Source organism: Odocoileus virginianus, chromosome 12 (genome assembly GCF_023699985.2).
Source record: "Odocoileus virginianus isolate 20LAN1187 ecotype Illinois chromosome 12, Ovbor_1.2, whole genome shotgun sequence".
Classification (NCBI taxonomy): domain Eukaryota; kingdom Metazoa; phylum Chordata; class Mammalia; order Artiodactyla; family Cervidae; genus Odocoileus; species Odocoileus virginianus.
In genome coordinates, this window is record NC_069685.1 from 51,463,587 (window position 1) to 51,488,690 (window position 25,104).

Consider the following 25,104-nt stretch of genomic DNA (forward strand, 5'->3'; position numbering starts at 1 on the left):
GGCTAGAATATATATAAAGTTGTATACAGCAAATTATTACCCATGATTATCTTGGGATAAAGGGTGTAGCCATGTAGAGTTATGGGTAGATTTTTCTACTTTCTGTCTAAACATTTGAAAATTTTCACAATGAATATGTAAAATATTTTCAATCAGAAGAAAAAGACATTAATTTTATGAAATTGTTAGAAATCCAGCAGTACTATGTAGCAGTTACATATCTCCTACTATGTGCTGAGTATCCTACTATCTCCTGAACCGTACTGAGTGCTTTATATATATATTAACTTATTTAATGCTGACTATAGTCTTATGGGGTAAATACTATCATGATCCTTTTTTTACCAATGAGGAACCTGAGGCCCAGAGGGGTTGAATAGCTTAACTTTTTTCCTTTTGCTTATTTATAATTTAAGCTGGAATTCATATACTGTGACATCTACCATTTTCAATGACTTTTTACTGCATTCACAAGGTTGTGTAATCATCATCACTATTCCATTCAAGAACATTTTCATTACCCACTAAGGAGATATCCCAAACCCACTAGCAGTCATCCCCCATTCCCTTTCTTTCCCTCCGACCGCCCCCGGCCCCCGCCACAACTATCCATCCCTGGCAACTACTAGTCTACTTTCTGTCTCTATGGATTTTTCTGTTCTGGATATTTCATGTAAATAGAATCATATCATATGTGACTTTTGGTGTCTGGCTTCTTAGCATCATGTTTTCAAAGTTCAGCCATGTTGTAGTCTGTGTCAGTGCTTCATTCCTTTTAACGGCTAAGTAATATTCCATTGTATAGACAGACCACATTTTGCCTATCCATCCATAAGTTGTCAGTTGGGTTGTCTCTACTCTTCGGCTCTTACAAACATTTGTATACAGGTTTCTATGTATACATCTGTTTCATTTGTCTTGGATACAGACTTAGCAGTGGAGTTGCTGAATCATGTGGTAACTATATTGAACAATTTGAGGAACCGCCTGACTGTTTTCCACAGTAGCTGCACCATTTCACATTCCTGCCAGCAATATATGAAGGTTCTAGTTTCTCTACACTGCCCTAATTTTTAAGGGTCAGAGCTGGGATTCTCACCAGAGTCTGTGCTCTTAACCATCCTCTTCCCTGCATCTACCCATTGAATAATACTGGTTTTTATTTTGTTTGGCCCCACCTTATGGCATGCTGGGGCTTCCCTGGTGGCTCAGAGGTTAAAGAGTCTGCCTCCAATGCGAGAAACCTGGGTTCAATCCCTGGGTAGGATCCCTGGGTCCAGAAGATCCCCTGGAGAAGGAAATGGCAACCCACTCCAGTATTCTTGCCTGGAGAATCCCATGGATGGAGGAGCTTGGTAGGCTACAGTCCATGGGGTTGCAAAGAGTTGGACACGACTGAGCGACTTCATTTTCACTTCCACTTTCTATGGCATGCAGGATCCTAGTTCCCTGACCATGGACTGAACCGGGCCTCCTGCATTAGGAGCATGGAGTCCTTACTACTGGACCACTAGGGAAGTCCTACTTAATGATATCTGAGGAAGGTCTTTAAACATTTCTACTCAAATGATTAGACAAAGCTGACTTAAAATTAGCTGATGCATTGTCTATCATCTGGTTATTTTAGTATTTTTAACACTTCGCCTAATTCTCTGTGTATATAAGCCTGATCATGGATCATCCAGCCTGACCCCTTCTGCATCCTGCAGCCCAGCGGTCAGTCAAGTCTGCCTTCAGAGTTTGCCCATGCTCACCATCTCGGTTTTACCTTCCTTCACCCTCCTCCCCCAACTCCTTTCCCCTCTACCGTTTCTGCAGGTTTCAAGCAATAGTCCACATCCCATATGTTTGATCTCCTGTGCCCACTGCCTGTTTTTCTGTTACTGCCCTATGTTTTTCTGCCTTTGCAAACTCAGATGTCTTCTGATAGATGTCTCATCACTGCTTCCTCAGCGCAGGCTCCATGCCGGGTGTTTGCTGTCACCTCTCTTCTCCCCTTGTGGCGCTTCCACAGCTGTGGTCCCTGCAAGGCCATGAGCTCAATGGCAGTAACTACCTCTCACTCATTTCTGAGTCCCGAGCCCCTGTCACGGTGCCTGGCACAGAGAGGTGCTCAAGAAAGTCGTACAAGGAGTGTGTCCTGTCCCCACCAGATACGGGCTGGGTACAGGAGATACAGGGAGAAAGCACATCCAAACAACAAGGGGCTTAAAATATAAGTTGAAAAAGCTTCTGGCCTTATTCAGGGGCAGACTCAGGTTTTGTGGGATGTGAAGTGTATTCGAATTTGTGGGTTCTCTCTCTCTTTTTTTTTTTAAATTAAAAAAGAGATGTAGAGACTTCCCTGGTGGTCCAGTGGTTAAGAATCTGCCTTCCAATGCAGGGATGCAGGTTGGATCCCTGGTTGGGAAACTAAGATCCCACATGCTTCAGTTCAGTTCAGTCACTCAGTCTTGTCCGACTCTTTGCTACCCCATGAACCACAGCACGCCAGGCCTCCCTGTCCATCACCAACTTCCAGAGTTTACCCAAACTCTTGTCCATTGAGTCGGTGATGCCATCCAACCATCTCATCCTCTGTCGTTCCCTTCTCCTCCACCCTCAATCTTTCCCAGCATCAGGTTCTTTTCCAATGAGTCAGCTCTTTGCATCAGGTGGCCAAAGTATTGGAGTTTCAGCTTCAACATCAGTCCTTCCAATGAACACCCAGGACTGATCTCCTTTAGGATGGACTGGTTGGATCTCCTTGGAGTCCAAGGGGCTCTCAAGAGTCTTCTCCAACACCACAGTTCAAAAGCATCAATTCTTCGGCGCTCAGTTTTCTTTTTAGTCCAGTTCTCACAGCCATACATGATTACTGTAAAAACCATAGCCTTGACTAGACAGACCTTTGTTGACAAAGTAATGTCTCTGCCTTTTAATATGCTGTCTAGGTTGGTCATAACTTTCCTTCCAAGGAGTAAGTGTCTTTTAATTTCATGGCTGCAATCACCATCTGCAGTGATTTTGGAGCCCCAAAACCTAAAGTCAGCCACTGTTTCCATTGTTTCCCCACCTATTTGCCATGAAGTGATGGGACCAGATGCCATAATCTTAGTTTTCTGAATGTTGAGCTTTAAGCCAACTTTTTCGCTTTCCTCTTTCACTTCCACATGCTTGGGAGTGACTAAATACTCATTGAAACTACTGAGTCAGCATACCACAACTAGAGAGTCCGTGTGCTACAACAAAGATCCCATAAGTTGGGACCTCATGCAGCCAAATAAATTAATTGGTTAATATTAATTATAAACAAATATATGTAATTTTTAATTAAAAAGATATATAATTAGGAATAAATTTAAAATGGTAAGGGCCCCTCCCAGGCCTCAGAAGGTGCATGTATGAGGGAGGGGTCCTGCAGCTCAGGTTTTGCCAGCTTCAGGGCAAACCCAGCTCCAGGCTTGAGGTCACTTATGGCAGCCTCACCTTGGATCAGTTTCCTAATTACCGTAAGAGAGTCTGAATTCAGAAATCTGACCATGATGGGGGTGCAATTCATTAGAGTGTGATGCACAGAGTTTCTTGGGGACCCTTGAGTTGCTCTCAGACCTGCTGTCAGATGTCTGGACACCAGATGGGGTCTCCTTCTAAGATCCTGGGCAACCCTGGGAGGATGGGGCTGTTTCCTCACATCCTGTCCATGCCCATCTTGTCCTTACAGCATTTTCTGCATCCCTTGTTTGTGTACGCATTCTCGAGGCATGATGGTCCCTTCATTCAGCTGTCAAGGGGCAACTCAGAGCCTTGGCCAAGAAAAGCATCCTTCACAAGCGAAATTTCCCTGGAACATCTGGAGCTGTTGCCCCTGATTTGCAGCCACTGTTAGCAGTTGAGAGAGAGGTCTTTATGATGGGCTTAGCTAAGCAACGAGAAACTCAAAATTTAAAACATATAGGGTGGACTTCCCTGATGGTCCAGTGGTTAAGACTTTGCCTTCCATTGCAGAGGATGAAGGTTCAATCTCTAGTCAGAGAGTGAAAATCCCACATGTCTCACTGCCAAAATACCAAAACATAAAGGAGAAACAATAGTGTAACAAATAAAGACTTTTAAAATAATCCACATCAAAAAAAAAAAAAAAGATCTTTAAAACATATGAGGCATTGTGAAAGGGAACAAGTCATAAAACCTGCTTTCAGATTTGTGGAATTCAGAAAGTGTTTCTTTTTTTTTCTCTTGCAGGAAGACACTCCTCGGGCCAGTTTACGGATCTCCCATTGAGCAGATACAAATCCTCCCAGTGAAATCCACTCTGGAACTGCAGAAGCGCTACATGGTGTTCATTAACAGAGACAAGGTACCAGCGGTTTGCCCTCTGCCCCACTAAGGTGACCACATGTCTGGAGTGGGAAGCAGTCATAGGTGTTACTAGACTTAAGAACACTGGCTTTCCCCAAGCCCGAGACTCTCATCCTGCTCCACACTGCAAATTGCCATAATTGAGTGAGGATGACTCTTAGGAGACTTCCCTTGTTTTCTCTTCTCTCCAAAGTACACCAAAGGATTTTTCCTTTCCTTTCCTTTTCTTATGAAGACAAGTTAGTTACACTTAGTTGTACATTTAATGACTAATCTAGGGACTTCCCTGGTGCTCCAGTGGCTAAGACTGTGAGCTCCCAACTCAGGGTCCCTGGTTTCGATCCCTGGTCAGGGAACTAGATCCCACTGGCGGTGACTAAGAGTTCACATGCCGCAACTAAAGATCCTGCACGCTGAAACAGACCTGGCACAGCCAAATAAATTAATTAATTAAAATAAATAAGTTTTTAAAAAATCTACAAGTCCATATGGGAAAGTATGAGATCAAAATGCCATAATTATCCTGGAAAAGCCTGGACACCTCACCGTGAAGGTAGGAGGGAAGTTTCCTTTCTGTGTCCCTGGTAGAACCAGGCATCTCCCTCCCAAGGGGCCACCCTGCAGAGCACAGTGCATGTGAAGCCCCAGCCATGTGAAATGCTTGAAATGCAGCCCTCACATGCTGAGAAGGCGGTTCCAAACCCACAGGTCCTTCTCACAAACAGATCTGGAGCTGACAGCTGACTGTGCCAAGTCTGGCCTGGGGCCTGGGTATCTCAGTCTGAGTATCTAGTTACTTTTTCCTTTCAAGTCTTCCCTGGTGGCTCAGAGGTTAAAGTGTCTGCCTGCCATGCGGGAGACCTAGGTTCAATCCCTGGGTCGGGAAGATCCCCTGGAGAAGGAAATGGCAACCCACTCCAGTATTCTTGCCTGGAGAATCCCATGGACAGAGGAGCCTGGTGGGCTACAGTCCATGGGGTCACAAAGAGTCGGACACAACTGAGCGACTTCACTTTTCTTCCGTTCTAGGTTGGACTTCAGATCTTACCAGTTGATGGCAACCCACATAAGACCTCTGCCCTCATATGCCACCCGAATGGGGTGGCTGGCATGGCCCTCTCCTATGACGGTTGCTATGCCTTCACAGCAGGAGGGCAGGATCGGTCAGTGGTGCAGTGGAAAATCAACTTAAGGTGCGTGCTGCGTCGAGAAGCTTGGCCCCCTAAGGAGGGTGTCACGTGTACACCCGTTCTTTTCACTCAGCAACGGCAGACAGGTATTAAACCCCTATGATGGGACTTCCCTGGTGGTCCAGTGGCTGAGACTCCACGCTCCCAATGCAGGGGGCCTGGGTTCTATCCCTAGTCAGGGAACAAGATCCCACATGCTACAGCTAAGAGTTCTCATGCTGCAACTGAAGATTCCGAATGCTGCAACTAAAAAAAAATAGAAGAAAAGATCCCCCATGCCGGGGCAGACAAATAAATACATATTAGAAAAAGATAAAAACAAAAACACCCTATAACATGCTGGGCACCATGCTAGGCCTGCAGGTTTAAAGACAGCCAAGACTCAGGCATGGCCTTCAGGGTGCTCCCTGAGACACTTGTTCATATTAATGGGCAGACAGAAGGTTACTCTTCTGTCTCAGGGACCCATGGTATTCGCAGGCAAGGCCATGTGATCCTACCTCGTGAACCCATGCCCCTTTCCCCCAAAATACTTCTCACTGTGTTGCCTGAAAATCCACACCAGCTAGAGACATTGAGCCTGAATCTCCAAAATGTGTGTTACAGAAATAGTAAGAGTATTATTTGAAATGTGTATTTTCAGTCTTCTCTTTTTACCACCCTGCCCTGAGCTGCAAATTTCTGCCTAGGACGAGGCTGGAGAGTTCTCTGATCGGGCATAGGAGAGACATAGACTTTAAGGTCAGAGGGACATCGGTTCGAATCCGCAGACCACTGTCTGCTGGCTGTGGGACCTAGGCTGCCCTAGGTCCCGGAGATTAGCATCTCTGAACTTTAGATTCCTTGTCTGTGAAATGGGGGTGGGGGCATGGGGGGGGGTGGGAAGGGGGCAATAATAGCGACTTTTATAGGATCTTTATAAGGATCAGGTAGGCAAACATATGGAAAGCACACAGCACTGAGCTAGACTCAGAAAACTAATGATTTCCTTTCATCTCTTCTTCCTTATAAAGGCATTTGCTTAGGAGCGCAGGATCTTTCTTATTAAAAAAGAAGGTTAGAGACTCCCCTGGCGGCCCAGTGGTTAGGACTGCATGCTTCCATCACAGGGGCCGCAGGTTCGATCCCTGGCTGGGGAATGAAGATCCTACATACTGAACAGTGCGGCCAAAAAATAGTAATTTTTTTTCTTTAAAAAAGATTTTACCACTATAGTAATCTTCTCATTTCTCCAAATTCATTGAACAGCCACAGGGCAGAGCCAGTTCCTTTCCTGACCACCTTCTCCATGCCCCTCTTCCTGGCAGGGTTCCATGAGGAGCTGGGTAAAAACAGCCCAGAGAAAGGTACCTTCCTAAAAGAACAAACCCAGTTTGTTTGTTGGGTAAAAGGGTACCCCCAGTAAAAGAATACTCCCTAGGCTTCCCTGGTGGCTCAGTGGATAAAAATCCACCCTTCAATGCAGGGGACACAGTTTTGATCCCTGGTGCAGGAAGATTCCACATGCCATGGAGCAACTAAGCCCCATGTGCCACAACTGCTGAGCCTGTGTGCTGCAGCTACTGAAGCCATAGAGCTGGTGCTCCACAAGAGGAGAAGCCAACTCGCCGCAACTAGAGAAAGCCCACGTGAAAGCAACAAAGACCCACCGCAGCCAAAACTAAATAAAACATAAAATAAAAGTATACCCCTCACTGTGTGCCAAGTGCACATCTCTCTTCCGTGGCAGACATCGAAATTTCTCCCCTTCACGTGAGTAGAAGCAGAACCAGCCAGGTGAATCCGCTTTGGAACCTCAAGGGTGTTTCAGATCACAGTTGCAACTCCGACCTTCACCTCTGTTCTCCCCCAGGAGGGCAGACTTGGGGATTTAGAAGCTGAAGGTGAACTCTCCCCTTGAAAAGAACTTACTCATCGCGTCTCCAGCATGAGGTGTTAGTCCTCTGACACCTATAGCCTGTTACCCAGACGGGTGGGGTCAAGCGACATCCTGGTGGGAAGACAGAATCTTCCTTTTTTTTTTTCCACTTTTGTCCTCTTCTCAATCATCTTGAGATCTGGAATGGCAGAGATTTAAAAAGAAAAAGAGCACTCGCTTTCCAGTAGCTTTCCTGAACATGGCCAGAATCCAGGCTTGCTAGAATTTCAATTTAATCTGTTGTGGGGACAAAGGATCATTATAAACTAATTAGCACTTCATCACTGCTTCTGGTGTTTTAATATGTTCAGTGCTTCACTAATGGGAAGAAATGTAAAAACCCGAAACAAGTAAACAAGTGAAATTTCCTACTAGGTCTATTGATGGCGAGTTGTAGGGTAAAATGAAGGTGATAAATCCTGTCACGTTCACATCATCTTAACCAGCAAACTCCTAGGCCCCTGAATTGTCATTACAGCATCTCAGACTTCCCCTGGGAGACCCCTTCCCTTCATCTTTCACCCAGAGTCCCCCACTCGTACTTTCCCTTCCCCTATCTCGGGTAGCAGGCCACCCTTTTTCTCTCCTTGTCTGGCATCTGTTTTTAAATCCCCCATTTTTGTGCTCAACCTCACACCCGCCTGGCATCCTGCTGTCTTGCTCAGACAGAAAGACCCAGGTTCAAATCCCACCTCCCATGCTACTTGCTGACCTGAGGCAACTCCCTTCCCTTCCTTGAGCCTCAGTTTCTCCATCTGTTAAAGTGGGAATATTACCCCTGTTTCAGAGCTGATTTGTTTGTTTGTTTTTGATCTCTCTCTCTCTCTTTTTTTGGCAGTATGGGGCATGCAGGATCTTAGTTCCCCCATCAGAGATCAAACAATGCAGTGGAAGGGCCAAGCCCTAATCACTGGACAGCCAGGGAATTCTCCCTCCATGATATCTTTATACAAATATAAGTATATATATTCATACTGTATGCTCTATGTACCCATCTGCACCTGCATTTTGCACTTGGCAGTATATTTATTTGGCTGCACCTCAAGTCATGTGGGATCTTAGTTCCCCTACTTGGAATTGAACCCGAGCCCCCTGTGGTGGAAGCTGGAAGTCTTAAACACCAGACAGCCAGGGAAGACCCCAGAGCTCTTTTTGAGGATAGTGATGTCTACCATTGCTATCCCCCCTCCCCTTCCCTCCCCGTCTCCTTCCCCTCCCCTTCTCCCCTCCCCTTTCCCCTCCGCTAGAGAACCTTTACTGAACACCTGCTCTATGTTGGTTGCCATCTCACAGCTTCTCGGCTTTGGATCATTCCCCAAAGTACTGACTAGATTCCTGGGCACACAGTGGGAAGAGCATTCTCAGTAAATGTGCCTCCCCCTTGTGCCCCAGAGACCTCTTGTTTTGTGGTGAGTGTTAGAACCCAACTTGGGCAGAAAGGGGAAGTTAGGAGCAGTCCTGTCCTGGATCTCAGGTCACTTCACTGCGGGAGCAGCCAGGACTGCCCACCCTCAGCATTTGCTCTCTGCTTGCCTCTGCCATCACCCTGCTGTCACTCGGCAGAGGTGGGTTTCATCACTCGGCGGGAACATGGCCTCTGACAGTTCCTAGATTCCCCCAGCTCTGGTGGAACAAGCCCAGTCAGTCCCTCTGGCTCTCCCAGCAGCTGATGGTAGCTAGGGAGCCAGGGGCATATTGCAGCTCTGACCAGCGGAGGGCTGTTCCCATAGGATCCGGAGCTCTGAGAGCCTGTTCCCTGGGGCTTTCCTGGTAGTGACAGACTTCTCCATGTCACATCAGGGCTTTAAACTGGCCCTGCTTCAGAACCACAGGGCTAACCGTGGCCTCTCTGCCCACAGTGCCTGTCGAGATTGGGCCTGAGCCTGGCCTGGGAGCCTCAGAACAGGCGCCCTTTTAGCCGGACTCCTCCGTCGATGGCTAATTGTCAGAGCCAAGAGTTGGGTGAAGGCTGGGCCCTGCTGGAGATGGGCCTCAGGCCCAGCTGGGACCCAGGCCCACCTGGAGAGTACACCAGCTCCACAGACCACCAGCAGCCTTCCTGGATGGGGCTTATGCGGGGTCCTGACTGAGGACTGAGGACTGTTTGGTGGCGGACTCCTGCAGGAGTGGGGGAGGTTTGACCCGGTCAACAGTACTGATAACCCTGGGCCAGGCCCTGGGTGCCGTGCTTTCCACGCATTGCCTGATTTATCCTCACACCTATCTGGCGACACAGGGACTGCTGACACCACCGTTGTACAGGTCTGGAAACTTGCTCCAGGGGCCTCAGGGGCTGCCCGAGCCATGGAGTGAGGTGGTGAGGCTGTGGATTCACATGCTGTCTTCCTTATTCAATTCCGCACTTCAGCAAAGATTCATCACAGGAGAAAAACAAAGGGCTTCATGTCCAATCCTTTATGTGCATTCACTTTAATTTTCACAACTGTCTTGTGAGGCAGACCCTGTAATTATTCCCATTTTTCAGAATAGGAAACCGAGGCCCTGAGTGGTAAAGCCACTTGCCCATGATCACCCTGCTCTCTGGAGGCAGAGCCAGGGCTCACAGGCATGTCCCTTTGACTCCAGATTTGGTATACTTAGCCACTTCCCCACCATAATCTCTACAAAGTGTGCCTTAATCATCCTCCAAAGAAGCTAGTAGTCTGATTAGCAGAAATCCAGTCAGTGGATTTTTAAAATGATTTTATATTATTAGCATTTTGTATGAGACAGAGTCAGCCTCACATAAAAAGTAGCTTTTCTTGCCACTTAAAGGGCCTATTTTTGGAAAAATCTGACCCTGTGTTAGAGAGCAGAAGGTTATTTTTATCTGACCAACATGGGTCCCTTGTGGCCTCCTGAGTTTTTATGGAAGCAATTAGTGCTGGCTGTCCACCTGTGCCACATCCCATTCCCCTGGCTCTGGTCACATGCAGATCTAAGGTTACAGCACGGCTACTCTGCTGGGAGTGTCCATGGGCTCAGCACATGGGGACCCTCCTCTCCCTCCAGAGGATTTTCCCAAAGATTGCAGACACATTGCCAGGCGCCTGCCCTGCCATCCAAAAGAGAGTAGCACCATCTTTAAGACGGGGGCCCCGAGCCGCTGGGTTCCATACCTTTGAATTTTCCATTTGCAGCTTCATTTTGGAGGGAATTTGCTTAGCAAGTTTACAAAGACCCTAGCTGTATCCACACTGTAATACCCTTCAGAGGTCTGCAGCCTGCAGGACTTGCGGGCCATCGCGTTCCCGCCTGAGTGCTCTCTAATAGCGATGTTTCTCTTATTGTTCTAGTGCCCTGGAGGCAGCAGTTTCTCTCGGGGGTGAAGACCTGACCCCGTTCTACGGTCTGGTGTCTGGTGGCAGGGAAGGAAAATTCTACAGGGTAATTGTCCTCAGAATAAACACTTCCCCATAACATCTAGTTAAGTTTGTAAAACAAATGTGCCCGGGGTTAACCTTCTTGCTTTTTTTTATTTTTCCCAAAGCTGTTTTCCCCACTGAGCTCAAAATGTACTTTCTAGAAAATGCCCTTGAAGTCTTAATGGCTGCTTCAGACTGAAGCCAAAAATGCATGTTGTGTTCCACTTTATTTCCACGTAGGAGCTGGAAGACTATTTTTACTATTCTCAGCTCCGTAGTCAAGGTATCGATACAATGGAGACCAGAAAGGTGTCGGAACACATCTGCCTGTCGGAGCTTCCTTTTGTCATGAGAGCAATTGGCTTTTACCCATCGGAAGGGAAGGTAGGTAGAAGGAAAACAAGCGCAGGCAGGACGTGTTATTTATTAAAAAAACGACCTCAGGGAGCTGTCATCACAGGCCAAAGTAAAAATCTAACACCATTCTTACATAAATGGATCAGAAAGGAGGTTCTGGGCATAGCTGAGGCATTGCTTAGAAACAGACTTACCGTAAAGATACCCCTGTCAGGCAGATTCCTTGCCAGAGTTTGATGTGGTTGGTAAGAGCATGCGTGCCTGCTCAGTCGTTTCAGTCACGTCCAACTCTCTGCAACCTCATGGACTGTAGCCCGCCAGGCTTCTCTGTCCATGGGGATTCTCCAGGCAAGAATACTGGAGTGGGTTGCCATGCCCTCCTCCAGGGGATCTTCCTGATCCAGGGATCGAGCCTGTGTCTCTTACCTCCTCCTGCATTGGCAGGCGGGTTCTTTACCACTAGCGCCACCTTTCCGGAATTAGGCAGAAGGCCCCTCGAGGCGTGAGGACCGGCCTCATGGGGTTCAGGGAGGTGACGCCTGCACAGCGCTTGGCACAGCGTAGGCTGCATAGAAAGATCTCGGTAGATGCTCACTGTCGTGATCCTTTCCCTGTGTAGCTGCGGTTCACCTGGCCTGTGTGAACAGGCTGCCCTTGAGGTGGCTGCTCATCCCGGGCTGGGGATGGAGCTCAGGAGATACAGCCCCTCCTTGGCACCTCACAGCTCACCCCCAAATGCAAGGGGCTCCCAACAAGGACCAGAGGAAGTGGTCCTCATGGAAACTGTGGCTTAAAATGCAACTGATTGGAATATCCCTGGCAGTCCAGTGGTTAAGACTCCACACTGCCACTGCAGAAGGCTTGAGTTCCATCGCCCGGGGAACTACGATACTGCATGCCGCAAGGAACAGCAAAAAAAAAAAAAAAAAAAGCAACTGACTGGGTTTTCTTTCTGACTTAAAATGTTAGCACATTCTCGTTGTAGAAAGTTTGGAAAAAATACAGAAGTGAAATGAAGAACATAATTACTTGTAATTCCACTACACTGAGACTTCAGTTATTGGTATCTTCCTGGATTGATTTATATATAATGCACGTACATATAATTTTTAAAAACTAATGGGTACCATATTGGATATATAATTTCATCCTATATTTTCACTTGGTATTGTCATACACATTTCCCATTTCATTAACAGTTCTCTGAAAACTTGATTTTTTTAAAGGATATAGCTTAATTTTATAACTTTGATTTAGAAAATAGAACTGTAAAGAAGAAACAAGAAATGACTCAGAGGTAGTCATTATTAACATTTTCGTGGACTTCCTTCTATAGTTTTCTGTTTGGATATAGATATATAAATTTTTAAACAAAGAATTGTTGCTATATGGTGTATATATGTATATATCAGCAAATGCATGCATGCTTAGTCATTCAGTCATGAATCAGTCATGTCTGATTCTTTTCGACCCCATGGATTGCAGCCCACCAGTCTCCTCTGTCCATGGGGATTCTCCAGGCAAGAATACTGGAGTAGGTGGCCATGCCCTCCTCCAGGGGATCTTCCCAACCCAGGGACTGAACCCAGGTCTCCTGCATTGCAGGAGGATTCTTTACCATCTGAGCCACCAGAGAAGTCATATATCTCAGCATTTTACAGAGTATGTGTATATGTTTATGTGTACAGCAGCAGTCTCAGTAACTCTTGTTTTGTGAGCATGTGGTGAAAATTACTTGATAATGTGATCTGGTTTTACGAAGATCTGATTGACATAACATTGTGTTCATTTAAAGTATTCAGCATAGTGATTTTATATACATATATATTATAAAATGATCACTACCACTCAGTTAAGTAACATATCACATCTATCACCTTGCAGAGTTACAATTTTTTTGTGTATGGTGAGAATTTTAAAATCTACTATTTTAGCAACTTTTAAATATACAGTACTGTGTGTTTTTTTTAATTTATTTATATATTTATTTGGCTTCTCTGGGTCTTAGTGGCATGTGGGATCTTTAGTTGCAGCATGTGGGATCTGGCTCCCTGACCAGGGTTGAAACCGTGTCCTCTGCATTGAAGGTGGATTCTTAACCACGGGACCACCGGGGAAGTCCTTTGTATTAACTGGAGTTCTTATGTTGTACCGTCTAACCCCAGGACTTGTTTATACCTGGGAGTTTATATCCTTTAACCACTTTTCACCCATTTCTCCTACTCTCCACCTTCTTCCCCTGGCAACTGCTAATCTGTCTTCTGTTTCCAAGTTTGATTTTGTTTTATTTTTTTCAGATTTCACATACAATTTGAGATCATACAGTGTTTGTCTTCCTCTGTTTGACATTTCACTCAGCATAATGCCCTCAAGGTCCATCCACATTGTCATAAATGGCAAGAATTCCCTCTTCTTTACGGCGGGATAATATTCCAGTAATGTTCCATCATGTACACAGACACAACCCATATTTTCTTTATGCATTTCCACCAAAAATGCACAAGAATTCCCATTTAACTTCAAATCCTTGTGAGCATTGGTTTTCTCTTTTTTTGATAAAAGTCGTTCTGACAGATACAAGGTGATAACTCATTGTGCTTCTGATTTGCATTTTCCTAATGGTTAGTGATGTGAGCATCTTTTCATGTACTTGATGATCATTTGAATATCTTCTTTAGAAAGATATCCCCTCGGGTCTTCTGCCTATTTTTAAAATGGGTTATTGGTTTTTTTGCTATTGGTTGTGAGTTCCTTATGTATTTTAGGTGTCAACCCCTTATCAGATGTGTGGTTTGAAACTATTCTCTCCTATTCCATAGGTTACTTTTTCATTTTGTCAATCATCTCTTCTCCTGTGCATAAGCTTTTTGGTCTGCTATAGACAGCATACTTTCTTAAGTCCATATAGTCAGTTGATCCATTCCTCAGTTGATGACACATAGGTTGTGTGAAGTATTTAGGCTGTCAGAGACATGGCTGTGATGAACATCTCTGCATATGGTTTCTGTACTTCTCTGACTGTTTGCTGGGTCAAAGTCCTAGAAATAGAATTACCAGATCAGATAATATTACCAGAATTACCAGATCAGAACTTTAAGGCCCAGTTGCCAATAGTTTTACAGAAATGTAGCCTTTTACAGCTCACCCTCAAGCACACATAGCTCCTGAAACCCAGCTGAGACTCGATGTTCACCTTAGGTGTCTGAGCACAGTTCAGTGATATGAGCTGTTACCCTGCTCATTTCCCTTGGCCTCAGTGGCCTCCCCAGTCACCTCTTTTTTGAAGTCTGAAAGTATGACTAGAAGGTGACTTTTATTCTCCACATAGAGTCTGGAGAAATGAACTTTCAGAGCCTGTAAACCCAAGTTGAGTCTTGAATGAGCAACTTAAAAACACCTGAGACTCTTAATCTCCTTTAAAGTCTTTTGACCAATATGCATTCTGTAAAAGTATGTGGCCAGAAATGGAAACAACTATCCAGAAAGTTTGTACAACCCACATAGAAGTGTTCTTTAAGAGCTGTGTTTCTAAAATGTATTGCCTAGAACCCTATTTCTTAAGCTGGCAAGCTGCAATAGAATCACCTGGAGCACTTAACTAAAAAATCAGAGTCCCTGGCCCCATCCCAGATCTAGCCAATCAGAATCTCCATGGAACCTAAGGGTCTGCACTTTCCTTTTTTTAAAAATATTTTTCTCCTCCTTCTTCTGTTTGCCTATTATTATTTTTAAAAAACATTTATTTATGTATTTCACTGTATAGGGAGGGTCTTAGTTGTGGCACAAGGGATCTTTATTTGCTTCATGAGAACTCTTAGTTGTATGTGGGATCTAGTTCCCTGACCAGGGATCAAACCTGCAAGGTGGATTCTTTATACATACATATAAAATTTAATTTATTTACTTAGTTTTGACTGTGCTGGGTCTTCGTGGCTGTGTGCAGGCCTTTTTCTAGTTGTGGTGCGTACGCTTCTTGTTGCAGTGTCTTCTCTTATTGAGGAGCACGGGCCCTAGGGTACATGGGCTTCAGTAGTTACCGCACGTGGGCTCAGTACTTGCAGCTCTCAGGTTCTAGAGCACTGGTACAGTACTTGTGACATGCACGGGCTCAGTTGCTCCACGCATGTGGGATCCTCCTGGATCAGGGATCAAACCCATGTCCCCTGCGTTGGCAGGTGGACTCTTTTAACTACTGGACCACCAGGGAAGTCCCTGTCACTCAGGATTCTTGATTTTAAACCCTGGGCTCAAGTAAATGCGTCCTCTGCAGTACTGTTTTGTCAGGAAGTGAATTCTGGGTGTTTAACCTTTGTGACTGTCACCCACCTGCCACGCAAAGTGCTCAAGGGTGGCACAGAGTGACTGCGGTTTTTCTGCTTTCTCTGGGAGTAAGAGATGTAATCCCTGAAGGCTCACTCCACGGTCCTATCTTTGGGCAAAAATAATAAAGCTTAATCACCTATCGAAATTTTTGCTGATGAGTAAAACGTACCCAGAGGGAATTCCCCGGTGGCCCAGTTAGGTTAGGACTGCACACTTCTGCTGCTGAGAGCCTAGGCTTCTATTCGTGGTCAAGGAACTAAGTTCCTACAAGCCTCATGATGTGCACATCCCCCAAAAAAATACCCAGAAAAAAAGATTAGCCTGCCACAAATGTTATAAAGTGATACTGAATATTATTTACCCACACAGAAACAAAAATAAATGAAAATGGTCACTGTCAGGTTGTCACTGGCTTTTGCATGAGTCCCCCACCCCAGCTGCCACAAAAGGGGTTCTGGTGTCCCAGTGTCTTCATAAATGCCCTGGACTCCAGGGTTTTTCATCCACTTAAAAAACACGTTTACTCTTTGGAGATGTTCTCTGAAGGCCCCCGATCCAGATGTGTTCATTGAGGAATGCGTTTATTGCTGAAGCTCCTCGGGGAGAAGTTTTTGATCTCTTGTTCTCATCAGATTTATAGCGATTTTAATAAAAAATGTTTTGGGGGCTTTGAAACTTTCAGACCCAGACTTTGCCGTGGTTCATGAAACATTTCCTACTGAGATGCAGCTGCTCCCCCTCCCCCGAGAAGTTCCATGAAGAAGTAGGCCCAGCTCATAGAGTATTTTAGCACTTGGTTACATGAAAGACTTAGAGATTCAAACCAGCCACCCCCGACCCCGCCCAAGGCTAGACATTATTTATATTTTTCTTTATGTCATTTAAACTGCCTTGGGAATTTGTATCTAGTCAGTGTGGCAAACTGAAGCTAAATTATACAAGAATATAACCCTCCCTAAAGGATCTCTCACCCCACCCATCTTCTGCAGAACACAGCCAAAGAGGTGGGGGTGGGTTGCTCCTACAAATCTTCATTTTTCAAAAGAAAGGTCTGCAGTGTTTATGATGTTGTATAAGGAGCTCAAACTTAGGTTTGGGTTCCTAAGTTAGGGTTCCTTCACAAGTCTGTATAGCTGATTTCACATACAAGAAAGTGTTTTTTTTGGCTGTGTCGGCTTCTCTCTAGTTGAGGCACATGGGCTCAGTAGTTATTGCGTGCAGGCTTAGTTTGCCCTGAGGACTACCAGGAAAGTCCCATGAGGAAGTTTTGTCTTCCATCTTTATAGGTGTATTCTTTTCTCTTCCGGGTCTTTGGAATATCTTGTTGGGCTGGGCCCGTGCTTCATGCCACATGTGTTCCCTGGTATGTTCCTATTTAGCTTTCCAAGTGTTACACATTCTTGATGTTTTCACAGTGAATTCACAGCAGTGTGACCTCTTAGGCCAATTAAGGTCAATCCTGGCAGAGAGGTATGGGCCCAACAAGAGCTCACATGTGGATGCTCAGCAAATCTGGGTCGAATGAATAAATGAATAATTGAATGATGCTCACCAGTCATGTTTGACCGCAAAGACAATGAGGAAGATAGAATCCCTGACTTCATGATTTGATCTCAGAGTAATTAATAAGTATTTGGTATATTCTGCAACTTTAGCCTTGTTTAGGAGAGTTTGGAGATGAAATAAGTAATCACTTAGCTTTTTAAATATGCTCATTTTGGATCCAGCAATTCTACTTTGAGGAATGTATCCTAGAGAAAAACTCAGTCAAGGGTAACAGTGACATACAACTACTGCAGTGGGTTAGTCGCTCAGTCGTGTCCAACACTTTGAGACCCCACGAACTGTAGCCTGTCAGGCTCCTCTATCCATGGGATTCTCCAGGCAAGAATACTGGAGTGGATTGCCATTCCCTTCTCCAAAGGATCTTCCTGACCCAGGGATTGAACCCAGGTCTCCTGCATTGCAGGCAGATTCTTTACCATCTGAGCTACAGGGAAGATCTTACAACTACTGCAGGATAGTTTATAATAACGAAAAATTAAAACAACCTTAACGTCCGTTGACAGGAGATGGGATAAATCAAGTCAGACACACCTACACTTAATAGTTACTGAACAGTGAAATTGACCTATGATTCTTTTTTTTTTCAATTTATTTATCTTTGGCTGTGCTGGGTCTTCATTGCTGAATGTGGGCTTTCTCTCGTTGAGAGCGGGGGCTGCTCTCTAGTTGCGGTGAGCAGGCGTCTCCCTTTAGTGGCTTCTCTTGTCGCAGAGCACAGGCTCAGTAGTTGTTGCATGGGATCTTCCCAGAGCAAGGATGGAGCCTGTGTCTGCTGCGCTGGCAGGCGGATTCTTACCCGCTGGACCGCCAGGGAAGCTGACCTGTGATTCTTAACTCAGGAAGAATGTGCAAGTTTTGTTACTGAAGGACAAAAGGCAAGTTGCAAAACAGTATGTAAAGCATGGCCTCCCTTCATTAACAATAATATGTAGATCTCGTATACACCTAGAAAAACTGAAAGAACTTGTTCCAGATGCTTAGCGACACTGACTTCTGAGGCATGGAACTCACGAGAGCTTCTAAACCCTAATTTCTGTGCATCACTTCCTGTCAGCTGGGGCCTCCAGTACCAGCTGGACCCTGGCCCTGGTCCATCAGAGTTTGGGGTGCCCTGGGGACTCTTGCTCTCCTGTGCTCACAGCCCCTTCCCCATGTGCGTGTGCAGACTCCAGGTCATTCCAGACCCGACACTCAGCTCCTTCCTCTGTTTCCACAAAAGCCGAAAGCCCAATCCATGCAAGACAACTTTCCTGAAAAAACTGGGAATCACCAGGAAGTTTCAAGCGTAACCACATTTCACAGCAGTTTCCCTAAAACTGCTTATTAGTACTTCCCTGGCAATCCAGTGGTTAAGACTCTACACTTCCAATGCGGGGGGGCGGGGGGGGGGGAGTGGGGGCAAGGGTTCAATCCTTGGTTAGGGAACTAAGATCCCACATGCTGAGTAGAGCAGGCCAAAAAGGAAAAAACAAACCATGCCCCCCTCCAAAAACCCCGGCTTATTAGACCTTCTTGCTAGTCCTGATTACCACCCCCAGGGGGCTTCCTAGCTCCCCCTCTTCCCTCCCCCAGCAGCACCTCTCCTTTCCCTCTACTGGCCATACCAACTCAGCTCTTAGCTTGTATTTCCAAATCTTCAGCATAAGCCCATATCCAGGGTCTACAAACGACAAAACTTCCCATTTAGTTGCATCCACCCTCCTTAATATATGGTTCGGTTGTAAATTGCCAGGGAGAGAGGAGCATCTTACATACATTTCTGAAGAATTTAATTTTTCTTAACTACAGGCAGTAGCTTGTATTGCTTTTGTATTCAGAACAAAACCCAGAAAGATAAACGAACAAATCCTCCCAAAGCCTTGTGTACTAATCTTTGTGGTTAAACCATGGTCCCAGCTGGGATGGAGGGAGCGTAGCCAAGTAGTACAGCAACCCCTCTACAGGGAGGAGAAATCCGAGTGAGGGGTCATGGGCAGTTTCTGCTCTGACGAAGACCCCGGGGGAGTTTGGAAATTCGCCCTTTGAAGACAGGTCCTCGTTGTGCTGGATTTGCTGAGACATAAATAACCAGGAGGCGTTTCCATCCTGAAGGCGAGAGGAATGATGCACTATCATTCCTCATCCCGCAGCAATAACCAGTGTTGTGGGGAGGCCTTCCTGGTCCACTGAGAACCCCACACCAGGGAGCACTGCGCCTCCCCACAGAGATCAGAACAGGGACTTCTGCCTGCCGCACTCACAGCATCTAAAGAAAGAAAGCCTGAAGTGCTGTGCGGCCACTGAAGAAGAACGCAGCTGGTCATAGTGTAATAACACCAACAGTGGCAGCAGCCGACCAGCTCTTCTCGCTTGAGCGCTCACTGGGCGCCAAGCACCGCGCCAGCCTCCCTGGCGTCCAGTCCTCACAGCAAGGAATGCTTTCATCATCTCCATTCACCAACAGGGAGTGTAAGGCCTCGGGGGAGGAGGAAGCCTGCATAGCCACTGAGCTACTGAGGGCAGGGCCCGGGTCTGCACCCTAGCAGGCTGGCCTCGGACCCCATGTTCTGTTTTGACATGTGCCTCTTACTGCAAACGAGGAAGAAATCCTGTAAGTCAGGACATTGAACACTGGTTATTGCTACAGGGTGAGGAATGATAGCGCGCTTTACTTCCATCCTTTGCATCTCCAGTGTTTGAATTTTTTTTATAAGCATGTTGTCATCTTGACTGGTTTAATGATGATGAAAGAATAGATCATAGTCATAGTGAAAAATATATTTTCAAAAATATTGATATTACTTGCCTTGTTACTTGCCTTTGCTGTTGCTTCACCTCTGTATCATTTTTCTTCCTTTTATTTTTCTTTTTAAAAAAATGTTTGTTTATTTATTTGGTTGCATCAGGTCTTAGATATGGCCCGTGTGCTCAGTAGTTGCAGCGCGGGCTTAGTTGTCCCAAGGCATGTGGGATCTTAGTTCCCCAACCCACATCCAATGCAGGGATCGAACCCACATCCCCTACACTGGAAGGCAGACTCTTACTGGACCACCAGGGAGGTCCCTCCTTTTATCATTATTACTATTTTTGGCCACGCTGCATGGCTTGCATGATCTCCTCTGACCATGTGGTGAAAACACAGACTCCTAACCACTAGACCACCAGGGAGCTCTGTATTTTTCCTCCTTTTAAACAATTTTATTGAGCTATATCACAGATCACATAATTCACCCTTTTAAAGTATGCAAGTCAATGGCTTTTAGTATGTTCACAGAGTCACGCAACCATCACCACTTTAGGTTCCTCTCAGGCGGGTGACTTTAGGACGAGACTCCCTCAGGCCCTAGGAATGGGCCTGGGTTATCCAGGGAGGGGATCCTGGGGTTCAGCATTTCCAGAGTGTTGCCTAGAATGCAGGGGCATAGAATATAGGTGGATGACTCCCTGTGAACATGCTACCTTACCCAGCAAAAGGGGTTTCACTCGTATGATTGTATCAAAGGTCTGGAGATGAGGAGATTATCCTGGATCACCCAGTGGGCCCAGTGTAACTACAAGGGTCTTTATAAGAGGGAGGCAGGGGACTTTTCTGTGGGCCCAGTGGCTAAGATGCCACACACCCAATGCAGGGGGCCAAGGTTTGATCCCTGGTGGGGGAACTAGATCTTGCATAACATAACTAAGGCCCAGAGAAACCAAATAAATAAGAGGGAGGCAGGAGGGCCAGAGTTTAAGGAGGAACCATGATGACAGAAGAAGAGGTTCAAAAGGGTGATGGGCTTACAGGCTGTGAAGGTGGGAGGGGCCACAAGCCAAGAAATGCAGGCTGTCTCCAGAAGCTGGAAAAGGAAAGAAGGCAGAAGGGATGCTGTCCTACCAACAACACCTTGGTTCTGGCCCTTCAAACCCATTTCAGACTTGTGGCCTTGAGAACTGTGAGGTCAGTCTGTGTGCCACTAGGTGTGTAATCGTTTGTTATAGCAGCGATGGGAGACACACAGAGGGTGCTTTGGAAGTGTTTCGTGGGCACCCCTCCCTTGCTTCCCCCCTCCTCACACTTGTTTCCCAGCCTAGAGTGCCTTCCCCTCCCCTCCCACTGCCTGGATCCTCAGTGGCCCACCTCTTCTGAGGCAGTCTTCCCAAGTCTCCCTTACTGAACACTCCTCCAGCCCTGAATGTCAACCTCCTGCATTCAGGTGCTGAAATCGTTTAGAGCCATGGAGTCCAACCATGTTCAAATCACTTAGGGGCACTTAAAAAGTACTGATACTTGGGCTCAGCCTCCAATCTGTTGAACCTCGGGGTGGAGCCCGGGCCTGGAAAAGTTTTGAAAAGCCCTCAGGTGTGGGCACAGGGCCGAGCAGCCAGTGATGGAGCCTTCCTGGTTAGTTCACTCTAGCAGGAGTGAGTGTGTGTGTGTGTGTGTGTAGTCTCCTGGGTGTCTCTTCACAGGACCCAGACCAGCGCCTGGCACTTCGTAGGTGCTTAATCTTTGCTGACTGATTGGCTAACTGTACACTCCTAGAATGCAGGGCTGTCCTAGTGATAATTAAATGACTAGTCTTCCATTTGCCAGTGCCAATCCAAATGCTCAGTAACTTCTAGTAAATTGAACTAAATTAACTAGGGCAGTAAGCAGTTATTCTAAATACGCCTTTTGTGAGGTTTTTTTTTTTTATTTTTAAAAATTTTTTTGGTCACACCACATGGCATGTGAGATGTTAGTCCCCTGACCAGGGATCAAACCTGCACCCCCTGCAGTGGAAGCTTGGAGTCTTAACCACTGGACCACCAGGGAAGTCCCAGGCCTTTTGTAAGTTTTAACAGAACTTTTTACATTGTGCCCACAGTGTTTCATTCATTCATTCAGTAAACATTTTTCTGGGCCTCCACAATGTGCTGGGCTCTGAACGAGGAAGCTGCTGTGGAAATAGAGATGAATGCCATTGCTACAGCTTAATGGAGGAGACAGATGTAGGCCCAAAGAATTAGACCATGCATCACAGCTGCCACCCATCATTACCCTCAGTGAAAATCATAAGAGCTGGTGCTGATTCTTCTCGGCACAAGTATCACCTCCTCCAAGCACCGCTGTGTAAAAACCGATTCTCAAAGCTGTGGCCCCCAACACCAGCAGCACAGCCCTCACCGGGGGATTTGTAAGCAGAGCAGATTCTCGGCCCCCATCCCAGACCTGAAGAATCAGAAACCCTGGGGATGTGACCAGCAGTCTGTGTTTTAACAGGGCCTCCTAGTCATCTTGATGCCTGATATAGTTTGAGATCCCCTGCCCTAAAGCCATAACTTCTCAACCTTGGCCACACATTCATATCCCCTGGGGAGCTTTTTTAAGCTATGACTGCTCATACTCCACCCCTGACCAATTAAATCAGGATCTCTGGGAATGGGGCCTGGGCCTCAGAACATTTAAAGCTCCCTGGGTGAATCAAATGAACCCCTGCCTTAGCAGATGACGGGCCAGCACAAGAATGCCAATAAAAGACCAGGTTGAAGCCAGCCAGAGCACTTTGGGTGGCCTTGGGGGCTCCCCCTCCTTTCCCCCACCCCTCACCGGGGCCCTGGGAAGGCTGTGGTGTTTCATTCTGGCTCCAGGGTTCCTCTCCCAAGCGTGAACCTTGTTCAGACACGTAGCAGAACCTGCCTCTTCAACTAACACTTGCAAACTAGGCTTGGGAAAGAAAGTCGTGATGCCAAAGCTGCCAGCTCTCTGCTTGTTGAGCAGTGAGTTTTGATCAGTCATTTAAGGAAAGAGAGTAAGAGGTGAATCACCTACAAAGTGGTTTGTGCCAAGCATATTCCCTGAGATCTTTGGAACGCTCTGGGTATGAGCAACTCCAGGCACTTTGGGATTTCTTTCTGTCATCTTTGAGTTACTGTCCTATTTCTGAATTGAGTTTAAATCGTATGTTGTGTTTATAATGTACACATATCATTTACATTATAGTTTCTATGTTTATAAATGATATAATTGCATGCATTGTAATCAGCAAGGGCGTAGAAAGTATCATACTCACAAGAACTCTTAATGCCTGTTGAGTGCTGACTGTGTTTTAGGCATTATGTCCACACTTAGATACACTGTCACAGTAAGCTGCAGATCAGCTCCACTGCAAATGATTCGCCATATTATCCACCTTTTCAAAAAGGGAAACTAAGGATAAGGAACATCACATTACTCACCCAAAGTCACATAGAAAATGGCAGAGCCCGGGTTCGAATAGAGATCTGTCATCAAAGATTATAGTTTTAGCCCCAGTCTCCTCTGGCTCATGGTAAGTGGTAGCACATGCATATACTCATATTATGCATATACTCATACTAATCATATGGTGTAGGGAATTCCCTGGTGGTCCAGTGGTTAAAAAGTCACCTTGCCATGCAGGGGACCACTTATCCATCCCTGGTCGGGGAACTAAGATCCAATGGCCTGTGAGGAAAGTAAGCCTATGCTCTGCAACTACTGAGCCTGCATGCTCTGGATCCCATGTGCCACAACTAGAGAGCCCACATGCCTAAATTACTTAAGCTCGTGCTCACTCTGGAGACCCTGGGGCATAGCTAGAGAGAACCCCCCACACTGAAATGAAAGATCAGATCCCACACGCTGCAACTAACATCCAAGGCAGCCAAATAAATAAATAGTAAAAAAAAAATTTATATAGTACAGTTCTGTAAATAATATGCTACTGAATAGTTTTACTTATACAGAAAATTATACGTAGTTTAACATCAGTTACATATAATATAACTCAATAAATGCTATACATGGAAATGTTACCAGTTAGAGCTGCTGACATAGTAATGATTAAAGTTCATTTGTATCCATAACCAATGATGTTATACCTAAAGACCATTCCTGGAGTGTTGCATTGAGAATATGTGGCTTCTTTGAAAATATTAGGTGATTACTAAGATACAGTGTAAAAAGAAGGATACAAAAAGAATGTATTTACAAACCAAATTTGCAAAAAAATAGACACATGTATTTTATAGGCATGGTAAAAAGTGAAAAGAAAGTGCCCCAGATCTTTCACAGTAATTATGATCAGACGGTTGGACTGCAAGAGGTTTGTATTTTCTTTTTGATGCTTGGAACAAGACCAAGATGCTGGGATGCTCCAGACTGCCTGATCTTTGACACTGCTTCAAACTGGTGCTTCTTTCAGTGTTTGCTCTACATTTATTTAGTGGACAGGAAGAAATTGGTTATCTACCGGTAAATATTGTGTGCAAATTGGAGAAGGAAATGGCAACCCACTCCAGTACTCTTGCCTAGAAAATTCCATGGATAGAGGAGCCTGGTGGGCTACAGTCCATGGGGTCACAAAGAGTTGGACAGGACTGAGCAACTTTTCACTTCACTTTTATTGTGTGCAAATACAGATCATCTTCCAAATTTATTCCTACAGACCAAGTTAGAGTTATGTTCTGGGGGGAAATATTATTTCCCACTTTTCTATGGCTCTTATTCTCTCTCTTTCTCCCTCTCCTTGTCTTTCTCTATAAAATTCAAAACCCCTCAATTTGGAGGAAGACATATTCACCAATGAAGTCCTTTGGTCCTTGGCTTTTCTTCACAGAAGTTGTAAAGTTACTAATTCCATCTATTTACTTGTTATAGTTCTGTTCAGATTTTCTATTTTTTCTTGAGTCAGTTTTGGTCATTTGTATCTTCCTAGGAATTTGTTCATTTTTCCTAAGTTATCTGATTTATTGGCATATAGTTGCTCATATTCCTTTTAATTTCTGTAAGATTGGTGTCAATACTTGCATTCCCTCTTTCCTTTATGATTTTAAAAATTTGGGTCTGTTTTTCATGGTTAGTATCACTTAATATTTGTCAACTGTGTTGATATTTTCAATGAATGATGTCTTCTTAGGTCTTCATTTTAAAAATTATATCACACAAGTCATGTGTATGTTACAAAATATCTTTGTGTGTATAAAACACTGCAGGATAAACACGGAAAAGAAAGAAAGGAAAAAAGAACTACAATGCAGTTATCATAAGAAACTTACCATAGCGATCAGTCAGCGATCAGTG

At 45.4% G+C, this 25,104-nt stretch overlaps 1 protein-coding gene across 5 annotated transcripts in view; it reads left to right on the forward strand.

Annotated features, from left to right (window-relative positions):
• Positions 1-25,104, forward strand: part of CFAP251 (cilia and flagella associated protein 251) — a 71,963-nt gene that overhangs the window by 42,198 nt on the left and 4,661 nt on the right. For all 5 annotated transcript variants that reach the window (XM_070475243.1, XM_070475240.1, XM_070475239.1 and 2 more), the window contains 4 exons: positions 4,225-4,339; positions 5,371-5,534; positions 10,746-10,836; positions 11,055-11,198. In XM_070475243.1, coding sequence (XP_070331344.1) covers positions 4,225-4,339; positions 5,371-5,534; positions 10,746-10,836; positions 11,055-11,198 — 514 coding nt within the window. The remainder of the gene's footprint in view (positions 1-4,224; positions 4,340-5,370; positions 5,535-10,745; positions 10,837-11,054; positions 11,199-25,104) is intronic.